Source organism: Propithecus coquereli, unplaced genomic scaffold (assembly GCF_000956105.1).
Source record: "Propithecus coquereli isolate 6110/MARCELLA unplaced genomic scaffold, Pcoq_1.0 Scaffold605, whole genome shotgun sequence".
NCBI lineage: Eukaryota > Metazoa > Chordata > Mammalia > Primates > Indriidae > Propithecus > Propithecus coquereli.
In genome coordinates, this window is record NW_012152008.1 from 834,687 (window position 1) to 848,654 (window position 13,968).

Consider the following 13,968-nt stretch of genomic DNA (forward strand, 5'->3'; position numbering starts at 1 on the left):
GAATGAGGTCTTACATGGTAACTTATAGGGAATAGTGATTAATCGCCAGGGGTAGCGGATTTACATAACAACGGGTAGTTCCTCTCAGATTAACAGATTTTCAAAAGGCTTCTACAGGTCCTTTAACTAATTCTATCTACGTGAACAAATGGTTGCAAAATCTTCCAAAGATTAACTTCTAAGTTCTAAGGTAAATTTATCATTTAATAGAGGGGTTAAACAGAGATATATTAGCTCCATATTTATCAGGTTATTATGAATGGAGACAGGTAGTCTGGAGTGTTTAAACAAGAGCTTTGCTTTTAGCCATTCGGGCAGCTGTCTGTTCCGGGGGGCACTCCATTGTCGGCTCTCATTCTGTAGTTTTTAACAGATTCGCTTTGCTTTACAAAGCAAATCCAAACCTTTAGGTCTGAGAAACGCGGCACCTTGTGGGATACAGCCGCTACTGTCTTTCAGAGACGCCCTTCCGAGTGTAACAGCATTTGAAATGCAAACCAACACGTTCACATGTTCCTTCAGGGCAAAGCCCTGCGAAACTCCTAAGACAAATCCTGTCTGCAAACATGTCTATATTAATTCATGGAGCAACATATCTTAAAATGGAAGGATAAGCATACTTTTTTTTCTGAAGCTACCTATGGGAGCCAGGATAGAGGGGAGAGATGTCAAAGCTAGACTTCTGACTCTACCTTGTTCTGTAGATTTGACTTTGGAAATGTGTAGATCTTAAAATGAAGTGAAAGTTTATGACTTTTAAACATTTTGATTATTGTTAAATTTTTCTCTAAACAGTTTGTAGCCTGTTCACCTCCTGTCAGTACTTGAGGAGAACACTTTTCTCCCACGACTTTGCCAACACTGGATTATCTTTTAAAACTTTGCCAGTCCCATGGGTGAAAAGTAGATTGCCATTTTCATTTGTGTTCTCTGATGACTGAAGTGATTAAGCCGCTTTTTATTTGTTTATTAGCCATTTTGTATTTCTTTGGTGAAATGCAAGTCATAGCCTTTTTTATATCAGAAATATTTTTTTTTCTACTGATTTATAAACTCTCTATATTGTGGCTATCATTTTCATTTGTTGATTATTAACAGGTTCATGGCCTCTTCTCCAGTTAAGTTGTTCAGGCCCTGACTTTTTTTTTCTGTTGTCTTATATCGATGTTTTCTACAAGAACATTTATGTGCGATATGTGCTCATGTTATTCTAGAACTAACTGTGGACCAGACTTCACTGAAGTATGTAGGTGCTGGATGGCAGCATGTGGGCTCTCTGAAGCAACACAACGGTTTTTCTCTGTTTGCTTCTCTGCTTCTCCTTTTTGTTTTAAATGTCCTAGGGCTTAGTACTGTGTCTAAGTAGTAAGTAGTTATAAATGTCCACTTAAGTTGATTGCCAGTAAACAAATTTCATTGTCATTTTGGTTTGAGATTGTTCTTGATTTTTAGTGACCCACGACAACTGTTTTCTGTCCAATGTGAACACTTGAATAAAACAGTAATTTTTGTGTGTACGTGCACACGTACACACATATTTTGGAGGCAGATTTTTAAAAAGTGTCTATAGCTGTTAGCACTTGCCCTTCGTTCATGGATGTATTGAACATGTTTCTTTCTGTAGGTCATCACTCCATGTAGGAAGCTCATTTTGTGTGCTGATAACAGAAAAGAAATGGAAGATTGGATTGCAGCTCTAAAGACTGTCCAGAACAGGGAGCATTTCGAGGTTAAAAAAGAAAAGCATCCTTCTACAAGTGCTTGTTGCTCTGTGGCCCTACCCTAATGTCCTGCCATCTGATACCTCCCATGTGCAGACCAGCAGTTCTGGAACTCACGTTCTCAGCATGTTTTAATTATAAAATTAAGGCTGCTGCTCGTCCTTTCTGCAGACCTTCCCACTGTGACCCTGTCCTTTGTAAACCTTCCTCCTCGCCCTTCTTGGGTACTTTGTTTAATGCCGTCCAAATTGCCACACTTACGACTTTCAAAGGGACATCTTATCTTTGCCATCGTTATTCCTTTCTTCCAGCCCACCCAGTACAGCATGGACCACTTCTCAGGGACACACAATTGGTATGCCTGTTCCCACGCGAGGCCAACCTACTGCAATGTGTGCCGGGAGGCTCTGTCTGGGGTCACGTCCCACGGGCTGTCCTGCGAAGGTGCGGATGATGTGTGTGTTACTCTGTTGGGAAAGGTGGCCTGAGGTTTCACTTGATAAAGCTTTGGAAATCCAAACACAGTCACCGTAAATAAGCCATCACCTCCCGGTCAGTCAAGGGTAAAGAGATTTCTGTGACTCCATTGTTTATTTTACCTACTGAGGAGTCCTTGTTAAGTCGTTTTTTATAGTGCTCAGACAAAGTAAAAACAAGGGCTGTGGTGGAAAGGAGAAACAAAGAGGAAGCGTAGCGAATGCAGAGGGAAAGATGTTTTTAAAATACCGCTTGGCCCAAGGTAATGATATTCCCCTATCCGGGTAAACTGGGTCGTGGTTATATGGATTAAAAGTGTCTTACAGACAGAGGTCAGGGCCACATGTTGGAGCGAGGGAGTCTGACGAGGGGCAAGGTCAGTAGTCTAGAGCGGGGGTTCCAAGCTATGGTTTGTGGCCAAACTCTGCCTTATGCCTGTTTTTATACATCTCTCAAGCTTAAGACTGGCTTTTACATTTTAAAATGGTTGAAAAAAAAACAAAAGAAGAATAGTATTTTGTGACACATAGAAATTCCATGAAATTAAAATTTCACTGTCCATGAAAAAGTGCTGCCTTTGGCTGCTTTCGTGCTATGCGGACGGCAGAGTTAAGTAGTTGTGACGGAGGCCGCACGTGGCTTGCAAAACCTGAAATATTCACTCCCTGGCCCATTACAGAAAGTTTGCTGACTCTTGGCCATCCTTGACGTCTGGTCTCACTTCCACGTCTTATGCCACTGCCATCAGCCTCTAAGCAGGTCACAGTACTTCAGTTACAAAATGGGGAGTGCTGTTGGTTCCTTTCCTGACTTTTCTAGGCCTGGACAGTTCTTATTGACCCTGTCTGCTCAGCATGGGAAGCTCTTGTCACAGGTGAAGCTTGCAGGCTCGCATGTTCCTTCTCTTTCAGTGTGCAAGTTTAAGGCTCACAAGCGATGTGCTGTGCGAGCAACCAACAACTGCAAGTGGACCACGCTGGCCTCAATTGGGAAGGACATCATCGAGGACACAGATGGGGTATGTTGGGGCCCTGCCCTCCCCCTGCCGTTTCATTCAGGATGGTCACCCTGGGTCCAGGTGTCCCATAGACAGTATGTGGGGGCCCTGTGTGGTTGCTGTGCCTCTGGCAGGCGTGTGTTGGGATGGCACTTCATAGGCCCTGCCTGTTCTCCCCTTACTGGGCGGCAGGGAAGGTGCCTGTTGGGATGAATGCCTAGTCTGAGTTCTCAAAGGGCGTTTCTGCCCCTGGGCTCCTAGCCGGCTTTGGGGCCAGAGCTCTGGGAGCATCCCCAACACGTGTCTCTGCTTGGGTGCAGATTGCCATGCCCCACCAGTGGCTGGAAGGAAACCTGCCTGTGAGCGCCAAGTGCACGGTGTGTGACAAGACCTGCGGCAGCGTGCTGCGGCTGCAGGACTGGCGCTGCCTCTGGTGCAAGGCCATGGTGAGTGCGGGCCCTGTGCCCAGGCTGGTGGGGACGGGTCTGCTCCCCACAGGCCCTCGAGGGCCTGGCAGCCCCATGTCTTGTGCTGGGACTTCACCTTCTTCTGAATCGTAGTACATTCACCCTGGAGGCCCCTCCAGCTCTGAGAGTCTGGTGACTTGACCTTCCCTTTTCTGTCCGGTCGTTCTCATTACTGACTGGTTTTTATGTGTCTGTGTTCCTTTCTTTTGAGTTTGGTACTGCATTGTAGACACATGCAAATGTCTGTTTTCATGACTCGTCACATCTTCATCATACAGCACCATAGCCAGGCTGCGCAGGGGTCATTCGGGACAGGTTAGCTGACCATCTCTGTGATATGGCAGCAGGAAGGCAGGAGAGGCTTTTCTGAGAAATTCACTCTCAGGTGATGTTTGCAGCAGCCACAGCAACGTGTGAGAGGGAGGAAAAGCAATGGTGTCACCTGTGGGGCTCCTCTCAGGTTCTCGGTGTGGTCATTGCCCTGTTGGGTGGGATGTGCTGCAAGGCAGAGGCAAGGGGGGCTCCCCCTGCACTCACTACTGGGTCTGTCATTGGCAAGTGGCTGCTGCAGCTACCCGATTAGAATGCCTGGCCGCCAGGAGGAAGCCTGGCACGTAAAGCCATCTTGCCCCGAGAGCCCTTAATCCAGTCCCGAAAGTCAACGTTAGCTGTGCCTGAAGGGACCAGGGGTCAGGCCAGGACTGTAGCTCACATAGCGTGAGCCACGTCTGGCTCCCACCCGGTGTTTCTGTGTCATGCCTTCTCAAGCGCAAAGCCAGGACGTGGGTGTCCTGCTGGGAGCAGGTCAGCCCCACTGAGGCTGGCTTATCACCTGCAGGGCAGGGGGATTTCCGGTGTGTGTGAAGGTGACCCTGGTGGCATGTGGATTCTTATTCCAGGTGCACACGTCGTGTAAGGAATCCTTGCTGACCAAGTGCCCGCTGGGCCTGTGCAAAGTGTCAGTCATCCCACCCACAGCACTCAACAGCATCGACTCTGATGGTGGGTACCAAGCGCCCGTCCTTCTTACCTGCACCCACGAACCTCCTTCGTGTGCTCTTTCCTCTCCAGCTGCAGAGTTGGTTAGCTTGGTGAGGTGTGGCCAGCAAGAGGTCAGGCACTGCCACGGGGTGGGAGCTGCGCAGAGGTGGTAAACGGTGCCCTGACTTGAGGGCATTGGCATTAGACACACTTGAGACCTGAGGCTGGTCCTTTGCTTGGAGGTGAAGACCCTGGGCTATCTGTTGGCTGTTGAGTGGACGGAGTCTAAGGCTTCTCTGTCTTCCGTGAGACAGAGCAGCTGGGCCCATCTCTGTCTGGCAGATGCTGCATGTTGGCCTGTAGCCACTCTCACCACCACTGGGACACACGTCCCATGTTGACAAGTAGCAGTGGAGGGATGGGAGTGCTGGGGTCTGTGGCTGAAGAATCAGCTCTACCAGACTAGGGGCCAGAGGAGATAGCAGCAAGGTGGAACTTGGGCTCCTTGTGGAGATGGCTCCCTTCCTCACACGTGGGGAGTGGCCCTGTGGACCTGTGTTCACTTACCTCTCGCTGACTTGTGGGGCGGGGCACGTATCAGGTGTGTGTCCCTTGGGGTATCTATGGTTACTTATTCTATCAGCAGTGCCCCCAGCATCTTCTGTGGCTTATAGATTTTCCTCTGTCCCATTCATTCTCGCATCCAGGGTTCTGGAAGGCCAGCTGTCCTCCGTCTTGCACAAGCCCACTGTTGGTCTTTGTCAATTCAAAGAGTGGGGACAACCAGGGTGTGAAGTTCCTCAGAAGATTCAAACAGCTGCTGAACCCTGCCCAGGTCTTTGACCTCATGAATGGAGGACCACACCTTGGGTAGGAAGCTTATAAAATATATCTTTCTTGGAGTTTCAAAAATTTTGTAGATAATGTGCACTTATGAAAAAAACAGGAAAGACACAGAAATGTTTAAATAGGAAAGAAGGCCAGGTATAGTGGCTCATACCTGTATAATCCCAGCACTTTCAGAGGCCAAGGCAGGAGGATCATTTGAGGCCAGGAGTTCAAGACCAGTCTGAGCAACATAGTGAGATCTTGTCTTTACAAAAAATAAAAATTAGCCAAGCGTGGTGGCTCATGCCTATAGTCTCAGCCACTTGAGTGGCTGAGGCAGGAGGATCACTTGAGCCCAGGAGTTCGAGGTGGCAGTGAGCTATGATGATTCCACCGCAGTCTAGCCTACGCCATAGAGTGAGACCCTGTCTGTAAATAGATGAAAGGAAGGAAGGTAGGTTGGTTGGGCTACCTTCTCCCCGATTTGCACTTACAGAGGTACCCACTCTTAGTTAATAGAAGCGCATGTCCATCAACTTACTAACACACACACACACACACACACACACACACACACACACACACACGCGCGCGCGTGCGCATGCGCACACCCCCCCCCCCTTTTAAACCAAACCTGATCCTACTCCACCTGCTGTTAGGCAGGTGCTTTCCACGTGTATCAGCATCAGCACTGTGGGTGTGTTTTCATGTCAGTATCTGCAGATCTGCCTCATTCTTTAGAACGGCTGGTCAGTACTGAGGAAGCAGCTTTCTTCCAGCGAGGCCAAAGGGGAGTGTGTCTACATCGGGACACGAGAGGCCGCTTGGGTGCCTATGCTGTGAGGCAGGAGACGCACACGGGCCTGGGGGCTCAGGGCAGAGGGATTATGCTGCTCATGTGCTCTCTGGACAGCTGGCCTGGGTTCTTTCTAGTTTCATCCTTTCCGTAGGTTTGTAGAAAACATTTGCTTCTGTGAATTTTGCCATTTGAACGAATTCCTTTTTCCTTTGGAAGCACCAGTTCCAAGCAGGAGCTCTAAGAGACTCACTAGCACTTCAGGGAGATTGCCCAGGTTGCGGTGGACAGTGCTCGAAGAACCTGTTGTCGAGTGTGTGTGTTCCTGGGAGGAATCTAGGGAGGGGTTGCGTGTGGAGCCAGGTGCTGTCATGATGTGACCCTGGGCCAGCTCTCTGCCTGTCCTCAGCTGACATGCCTGGGGCTGCGCAAGGAGCACGCTGCTCCTCGCTGGTCCCCTGGTGTCTTCTAAGTTGATTTCCCGTCACAGCAAGGCGCTGTTGGAGAACAAATGGTAGCACTTGAGCCTGTTTCCTCAAAGGCAGCATGCCCAAACTTTCTGCAGATAGACTTCTTATCTACATGACACAGGGTCACTTTCACCGCTAGGCTGATAAATAATTTTAGTTAGAAAGTGGGGAAGTGGAGCTGTCATACATCCCTTGTCACGACACACCGAGCGGGCTCAGGTTGTTATGAAACACGATACCAGGGGTGTTGGATAAATGCCTTGAAATGGCTTTGGGCAGGGCAGATTACATAGCAGAACTTGAGAATAATGCTAATTTGGGCATGTGTGCATACTTCCACGATTCGTGCTTGCAATTAAACACGAGATGAGATGACTTAGGGAGCCCTCAGAGACATAAGGGGGTTGATCTGTTATAGTCACTTCCCGTGTCTGGTGAGTAGCTCATCTCACACGGTTCATCACAGGGCCTAGAGCTGCTGCTTTGTCATTGAGATTCCCAGCCTTGACCTCTCACCTCTCCTCCCGAGAGCAGGGATGCACCAAGGCTGGGTTCCGTGCAGACCCTGACCTGGCGCTGTGTCACCAGGCCCGCCTGTCTGCTGAGCGCTGGCTCTGGTCAAGTGCTGAGCTAGAGGCAGGTGTACAGGCCGGTCAGGTGGGGGCACAGACTCATGTGGGCCGTCAGGAGTGGGTGGCAGGGTGGTCTGTCATCCGGTGGATGATGTACAACTTTTTGGGAACCCAGAGAGGGGTCTTGTAAATCAAACTGGGGGGCTGTTAGTCTTCCCCTGGAGCTAGCACTTGAGGAGCGCCAGGGTCCCAATGGCTGCAAGGGAGGTTGGGAGCCTTCCAGGCAGAGGGTGCTGCCCGAGCAGATGCACAGCAGGAGACAGCGCATGGGACACTGGGCCGGGAGTGGCAGGCACTGGGCAGAAAGGGACAGCCGTGGGTCAGGGAGGGCTGCAGGGGCTGGCCGGGAGGTTTGACCTTTTCCTGACATGAAGGGCAACCTCATTAAGTGAGACGCTTGACAGGACTCATGTTGTAGAAAGATCTCACTGGGAGCACAGGTGGGAGGTGTCCAGGAAGAGTGACAGGAGGACTCCTGTCACTCCTGTCACAGGAGTACTGGGAGGCTCCTGTGACTCCACGAAAGCATGGTGGGGGCCCAAGCTGGCTGTGGCGTCTGGGGGTGGAGGAGAGGCTGCTAGGAGGGGCCAGGTTGAGAGGAGACAGGTCAGGCCTACAGACTGTGTCGGTGGTGGCACTGCCATTCTTAGAGGAGGGACAGGTCCTGTTGGAGGCTCTGTAGGACTCCACAGTGGTGTGTTCTGGTGGACAGGTAAAAGTGTCGGCCTTCAGGAGCAGCCTGGGGGTCAATTCAGGGTCGTTAGCACCTTTGTGGTCCTTGAAGTCAAAACACGGATGGGGCCATGCAGGAAGAGGGTGAGGAGTGAGTAGCTGCAGCAGTGGGGGCCCGAGTGGGGATGCTGTGGGGGAGGGGGAAGGTGGCAGGAGACCGGAGGAGCCAGGAGGGGAGCAGGCATGGGTCCACCAGCCCAGAGGACCCAGTGGCCCAGGCCGCACTTGCTGCAGAGGGGACAAGGCATCTGTCTGCTTGGGGCTCGAAAGTAACCAGAGCAAGTGCCGGGGAGGACCTGACTGCAGGCCTGGGAACAACTGGGTGCTGGGGCTGCGGGGGCAGGGTGGTCCAGAGGACATGGTGGGAAGGTCGGCAGAAGCTGCATGTGGATGGGGCAGGTGAGGGACAGTGACGTAGGCTGGGCTTGTGTGGCTGTGGCTGGGGCTGCAGAAGCTGTGCCCACGAACCCCGCAGGAGCTGGCATCTGAGCAGGATGAGGTGTTGGCACACCATTGAGTCTGCGGCGTCTGCTAAGGATCCAGTGTGTTTTCAGTGTCAGCTCGGGCCCATAGGGCCTGGGGCCCTGGTTGGAGGGGCTGGGTGGGCCCCAGAGCCTCTCTTGTCGTCCTCTACAAAGCAGGCCTGAGCACGGGGGCTGCGTAGATAGACAGTTGGTGTCGCTTGTCAGAGCCTCTGCACACCTGCACTCCACCTCTGGCACAGGCCAGCCATGAGGAATATAGTTACAGCCGGCCCAGGACTCAAGCCTGTTGTGTGTCCTGTAGCATGCATGGCGCTCCACCGACTTTCTCTTTTCTCTGCAGCTTACGGTTATTCCAGAAGTTTGACACATTCCGGATTCTGGTTTGTGGCGGGGATGGCAGTGTTGGCTGGGTCCTTTCTGAAATTGACAGCCTGAACCTTCACAAACAGGTACCTGGACACGAGGAAGCCCAGCCCAGGGGAGAGGGTGCCCAGGTAGAAAGGGCTTGCAGTCTCAGCTCCTTTTCATCTCGGGTTGCGTGTTCTCAGACGGGGGCCAGTACAGGTTGTGTGGATTGTGGCTGGGGAGGAGGGAAGCGTGGAGGCCCAGGGGCTCCGGCTGTGACGTGTGAATGGGACTCACACAGTCAAAAGTAGGGGGGAGCTACAGAAAGAAGAGTCTTCGAGGAACCTAGGTGGGGAGCAGGTCTTGGGGGACTGTTGCTCCTCCTGTCCCCAGTTGGCTCTTTATTGGGTACTGACTTATGGCTTGGTGCCTCTTGCTTGTGAGAAGGGGACAGAAATATACTTTTCTCAAGTCAGAGTTATGGGTCACTAAACTTAGTTTTTTGTATTAAAATAAAAATAGACTTTCCCGATTATGCATAAAAAAGTGTTCATATGTTCATTGAATTTCCACTCCCAGCCACTGCTCTCCCCACGTGATCAGCCACAGCTGACATTTCACTGACTCTCCGTCTGCTACGATACATACGTGTAATGTGTAGTGCAGTTTGGTTGAAATGGACCCATCTTGCCCACGCTATTCTGTTACCGCGTTTTAAAAATCACTAGTGTGTGGACACCTCGTGCTCTGCATCCGTAAAGAGGGACGTGGTGGTAGTTTTCCACTGACGGAGCTGGGAGCCCCGGGCTGGCTCCCCTCCCCCGCGGGCGGACGCTTGGACGGCTTCGCGGGGACAGCTGTGGCGAAAGCAGGTAGACACGTCCGGCTTACTTCCTCTTTTGAAGCGCACCCAGATTGAAATACTGAAGTGTGTTGGCCACTGCCCCCACCAGGGCTGCGCCAGTTTACGTTCCCGGTGCTGTGTAGCCTGTCCTTTCCCACACGCTGTCCATGCGTTCATGCCTTCAGTTTTTGCTCAGCTATGTAGACAATAAAACAAATGTCTTATTTTGATTTCTTTAATTACTAGTGAAGTCAAACATCTCAGCTGATAGTGCAGTTTTAAATGAATTGCCTGTTCATGTCTTTTTTTTTTTTTTTTTTTTTTGCCCCATTCTCTTGGGAATATGCTTTTCTTTTTTAAAAAAGTTGATGTCTAAGGATTGTTGTTACTCGAACTCCTTATCTGTCATTGCAGATATTTTTTTTCCTGGTTTGTCATTTGTCTTCAATATCCTTGGTTTTTGTTTTTTTTGTCTTCAAGATTTTTGTCGTTTTTGTCACATTGAGAGACTTACCCATTCACCAGCATTATGAAGATTTTTTGTATTTTTTAATACTGTTTATTATGGTCCATTTAAAAAAAAATTTCAGTCTTCTATGTGACTTGAACATATTTTCCAGTGGTTTTGCATTCTCTCCCCAGCCCTGCCCACTTTGCGGTATTTACCGGGGTGGTGGTGGTGGCCGTGGGCGCGCCGGCCTTGACCGGGGGCCAGCTGCTCAGGAAAGAGAAATAGTGCCGCCTGGTGGTGGGCTGGAGCAGTCCACTCAGGTCCAGTTTCAAGTTTTGATGAATTTGTGGATCATTTACAAGTTCACTGTGGCTAGTTAGGAGAACAGTGAAACCTTGTGGTTCATTTTCACGCGTGAACATTATCTCGTTTGATTTTTCTGTGGCACTTGATGCTCTGGCCACTCCCTCTGTGGGACCCCAGCCCCGTTGGTGTTTCTTCTCTTCCTGGCTGCCCCATCTCTGTAGGGGCTTCTCCCGCCTCGCCGTCCGTTTAAAGGCTGTGTCCTCGGAGCCTTGCTGGGCCTCTCCTCCTTCACATTCCTCCTCAGGGCAGCTCAGCAACTCACAGGGTTTTTGCTGCCGTCTCTGTCCTGGGGGCCCCGGTTTACAGCTGAGCCCCGGGCTCTCTGGCTGTCTCATAGTGTGGCGAGCTTCCAACACCAGCTGTCACTCAGCCTCAGCCTCATTCCTTTCCCTGGAGTCTGGGGACATTGCCATGCAGATGTCAGAGCCAGAAATCTGACATTGGTTCTTGATTTCATCTTCTTCCCCCATCATTTCTCGCTAATTGCTGGGCTCAGTCCTGTCATCTCGTAGCCCCCTGCCCACTGCCACGTCCCCAGTCTGAGCCACCTGCATGGTGAGCAGCATCTGTGCCGAGCCCCTGGCCTCTGTCCGTCCGCTGCTCAGCCAGTGACCTTCCTGGGGCCGTTGTGCCCACGCATCCCCCTAGCTTTCTGCAGTGGCTTCCCTGGCTTTAGGAAAGGTTACCAGAGCCCCAGATTTGGCTCCTCCTCCTCTGCTTCTGTCTTCTTCGTTCCTTGGTGCCCTCCCTGCTGAACTCGAACTTGCCCCTTCACAGGTGTCACCTTGCTACCTAGAACACCACCTGCACCTGTGCATGCCCCTCCTTTTCCTTTAAGCCTCTAGGAAACCTTCACTGAGACCCCAGCCCTTCTGGGCACCTGTCAGCGCTGGGCCCTCTCCATCTGTGTGTCGGGCTCTGCTGTCCTTGCTCGCTCCTGCCTGCTGCCCTCCCAGACCGAGCTCTTGATGAGGTGGTACCTTGCATTGTGCTTGCCGTCCCCGCACAGTGGCAGGGCCTCGTGTGTGGTCACTTGCAGCTGGTGAACAGAGGGCTGTGCAGTGCTGCAGGGAGGACTACAGGCCTGATGACTGGCTGGTCTCTGCACTGTCAGAGTTGAAGGCTGGAGAGTTCTGGGGCAGCCAGTGTCTGGGGGCCTCCTAAGCACTCAACTGGCGTGGTCGGGACTCCGTGAGGACTCTGGGATGGGAATTCTACGTGGAGGGTGAGGCCTGAGCAAGGCACAAAGTCTGTTTGGGGAATGGCAGGTAGGCGGGTGTAGACTGAGCCCTGGGGCATAGGTGCTCAAGTGTGATGTTCAGACTGTGGATGGTCTTGGCCCCCTTTTTTGATAGGATTTGGAAGCCACTCAAGTGTTTTTAGAGGAGTGAAGTGATACTAGTGATGTTTTTGGAAGAAGAATTTGATATTAGTAAGATACTGTAGTGGATGGAGAGACAGGTGGTGGGGAGTTTCAGAATGAACTTTCAGGGTCGTGGTCACTGCAGTAAACATGGGAAGGAAGGGGATTTGGGGAATATACATCAGAGAGGTCCCAAGGGGTTGATTGTCAAGCTGTGGCCACAGCTGAGAGACATGGGAGAGGGAGGGGCCGATGACCCTGGCATTTTCTGTCAGATTACAAAGACCATCTGTCCTCTCTGGTGGGCTCTGCCTGTAACGTAGCTACACAGTTTTAGATGAGATCTCACCCACCTAATTTAGCTGTCGTTGTAGGTAATTAGGAGGGCCAGTGGGCTGGGAGGTGGTTCTTATTCCCAGGTGTTTGACTGCCTTCTCCCCACTGTTTCTGTTAGTGTCAGCTGGGGGTGCTGCCACTCGGGACAGGGAACGACCTGGCGCGTGTGCTGGGCTGGGGCTCGGCCTGTGACGATGACACCCAGCTGCCCCAGATCTTGGAGAAGCTGGAAAGAGCCAGCACCAAGATGCTGGACAGGTGAGTGGGGACGTGTTCTAGTGACATATGAATGGAAGGTCTTCTGAGAGACAGGCCACCTTGACCAGTGTTCTTAACCTGGGATCTGTGGTGAAGTTATTTGTAAAAATTTATATTATTTTTTTATAAAAAAATTTATAAAAATTTATATTATTTTTTTCTGGTAGTCTTTGATTTTTGGTCAGATTATAAAAAGGATAAAAACAAACAAAACAGGTTAAGAATCATGCCCTAGAATGGTCAGGTCTTCTCATGAGGCCAAACCTAAATCCATCAGGGTGCCTCAGTCCAGCATCTAATACCCGTCGGCAAAGTACTCCTTGTCGCGTGTTCGAGCAGTTCCATTTTCTTATATCCTATTCTCAGAAATAGTTTTGGGGAATTGTCCTCTAGTGCTTAAAGATACCACTTGACACCCTCCCTGAGTGAGGTACTTGTAGCTTTGAGCTAGATGCGAGACACTCTGCAGGTATCCATCAGACACGAACCCAGCCGCCCCCAGGACCCTGGAGCTCTGATTACAGGTGGGCTTGCAACGCCCCCACCTCTTCAGGGCCTCCTTGGTGTGCCTCTGGGGCCCGAGAAGAGCTGGTACAGACCAGCTCCCTGAAAGAGAATAAACTATTTCTTCCAGAAGCAGCATCTCAAAGGCAGCCGTTTATAGGGTGTATTTCTCCCTTTCGGTGGAGCGGTAGTGCCCTGTTGTTTGTGGAGGGGAGACCTTTGTTCTCAGCCAGGTGAAGAGCTGGCTTACAGATGCAGAGCCAAGACAGCCGCTTAAAAATGAAGTTTCAAGGCCCCAGGCCACGCAAGGGAGGGTTTCAGGGTCTGCCCTTGGGGGTTGCCTGCCCCGCCCCTGCTCCGGTAGGTGGAGCTGACCTTGTGCGTGTGCAGGTGGAGCGTCATGGCGTATGAGACCAAACTGCCCCGGCAGGCCGCCTCCTCCACCGTCACCGAAGACTTCAGTGAGGACTCCGAGGTACGCCACGCTGCCATCCACAGCCTGCTCAGTGATCTCACCACCCCACCTAGCCGTTCCCACTGCCTCCCCGCCCTGCAGAGGTTCTGGGTGAACCCCAGGCTGAGCTGGTGGCCGAGCGGATTTTCACTTTCTTTCGCGGAGGATTTTGGGCTGTGTGACATCTAGGGATTTCCTGAGGTTATCACCAGGCCTGGGGGTCTTCCCACGGGCCTTACCCATGACTTCCCCCTCGCAGTGCATCCCATCAGCTCCTCAGCGCCCCCTGTGTGGCCTGCGCTTGTTCCTTCCCCTGCTGTTCCCCTGTGCCTGGAATGCCCAGTCGTTCTTCAGCCCCCAGGTGCTCGCCTGTCCCCCGCTCCCTGTGACATCCCAGCCCCTTTGGTCTGCCTACTCTAGGTCAACTTTGAGTTCTTCTTTTTGTTGGGTGGTTGTTACTG

General features: G+C 51.4%; 1 protein-coding gene across 1 annotated transcript in view; it reads left to right on the forward strand.

Moving 5' to 3' along the window:
• Positions 1–13,968, forward strand: part of DGKD (diacylglycerol kinase, delta 130kDa) — a 77,605-nt gene that overhangs the window by 42,402 nt on the left and 21,235 nt on the right. Inside the window, exons 3-11 of the mRNA XM_012659346.1 lie at positions 1,625–1,729; positions 2,033–2,165; positions 3,110–3,216; positions 3,516–3,641; positions 4,562–4,664; positions 5,351–5,513; positions 8,927–9,035; positions 12,410–12,549; positions 13,444–13,528. Coding sequence (XP_012514800.1) covers positions 1,625–1,729; positions 2,033–2,165; positions 3,110–3,216; positions 3,516–3,641; positions 4,562–4,664; positions 5,351–5,513; positions 8,927–9,035; positions 12,410–12,549; positions 13,444–13,528 — 1,071 coding nt within the window. The remainder of the gene's footprint in view (positions 1–1,624; positions 1,730–2,032; positions 2,166–3,109; positions 3,217–3,515; positions 3,642–4,561; positions 4,665–5,350; positions 5,514–8,926; positions 9,036–12,409; positions 12,550–13,443; positions 13,529–13,968) is intronic.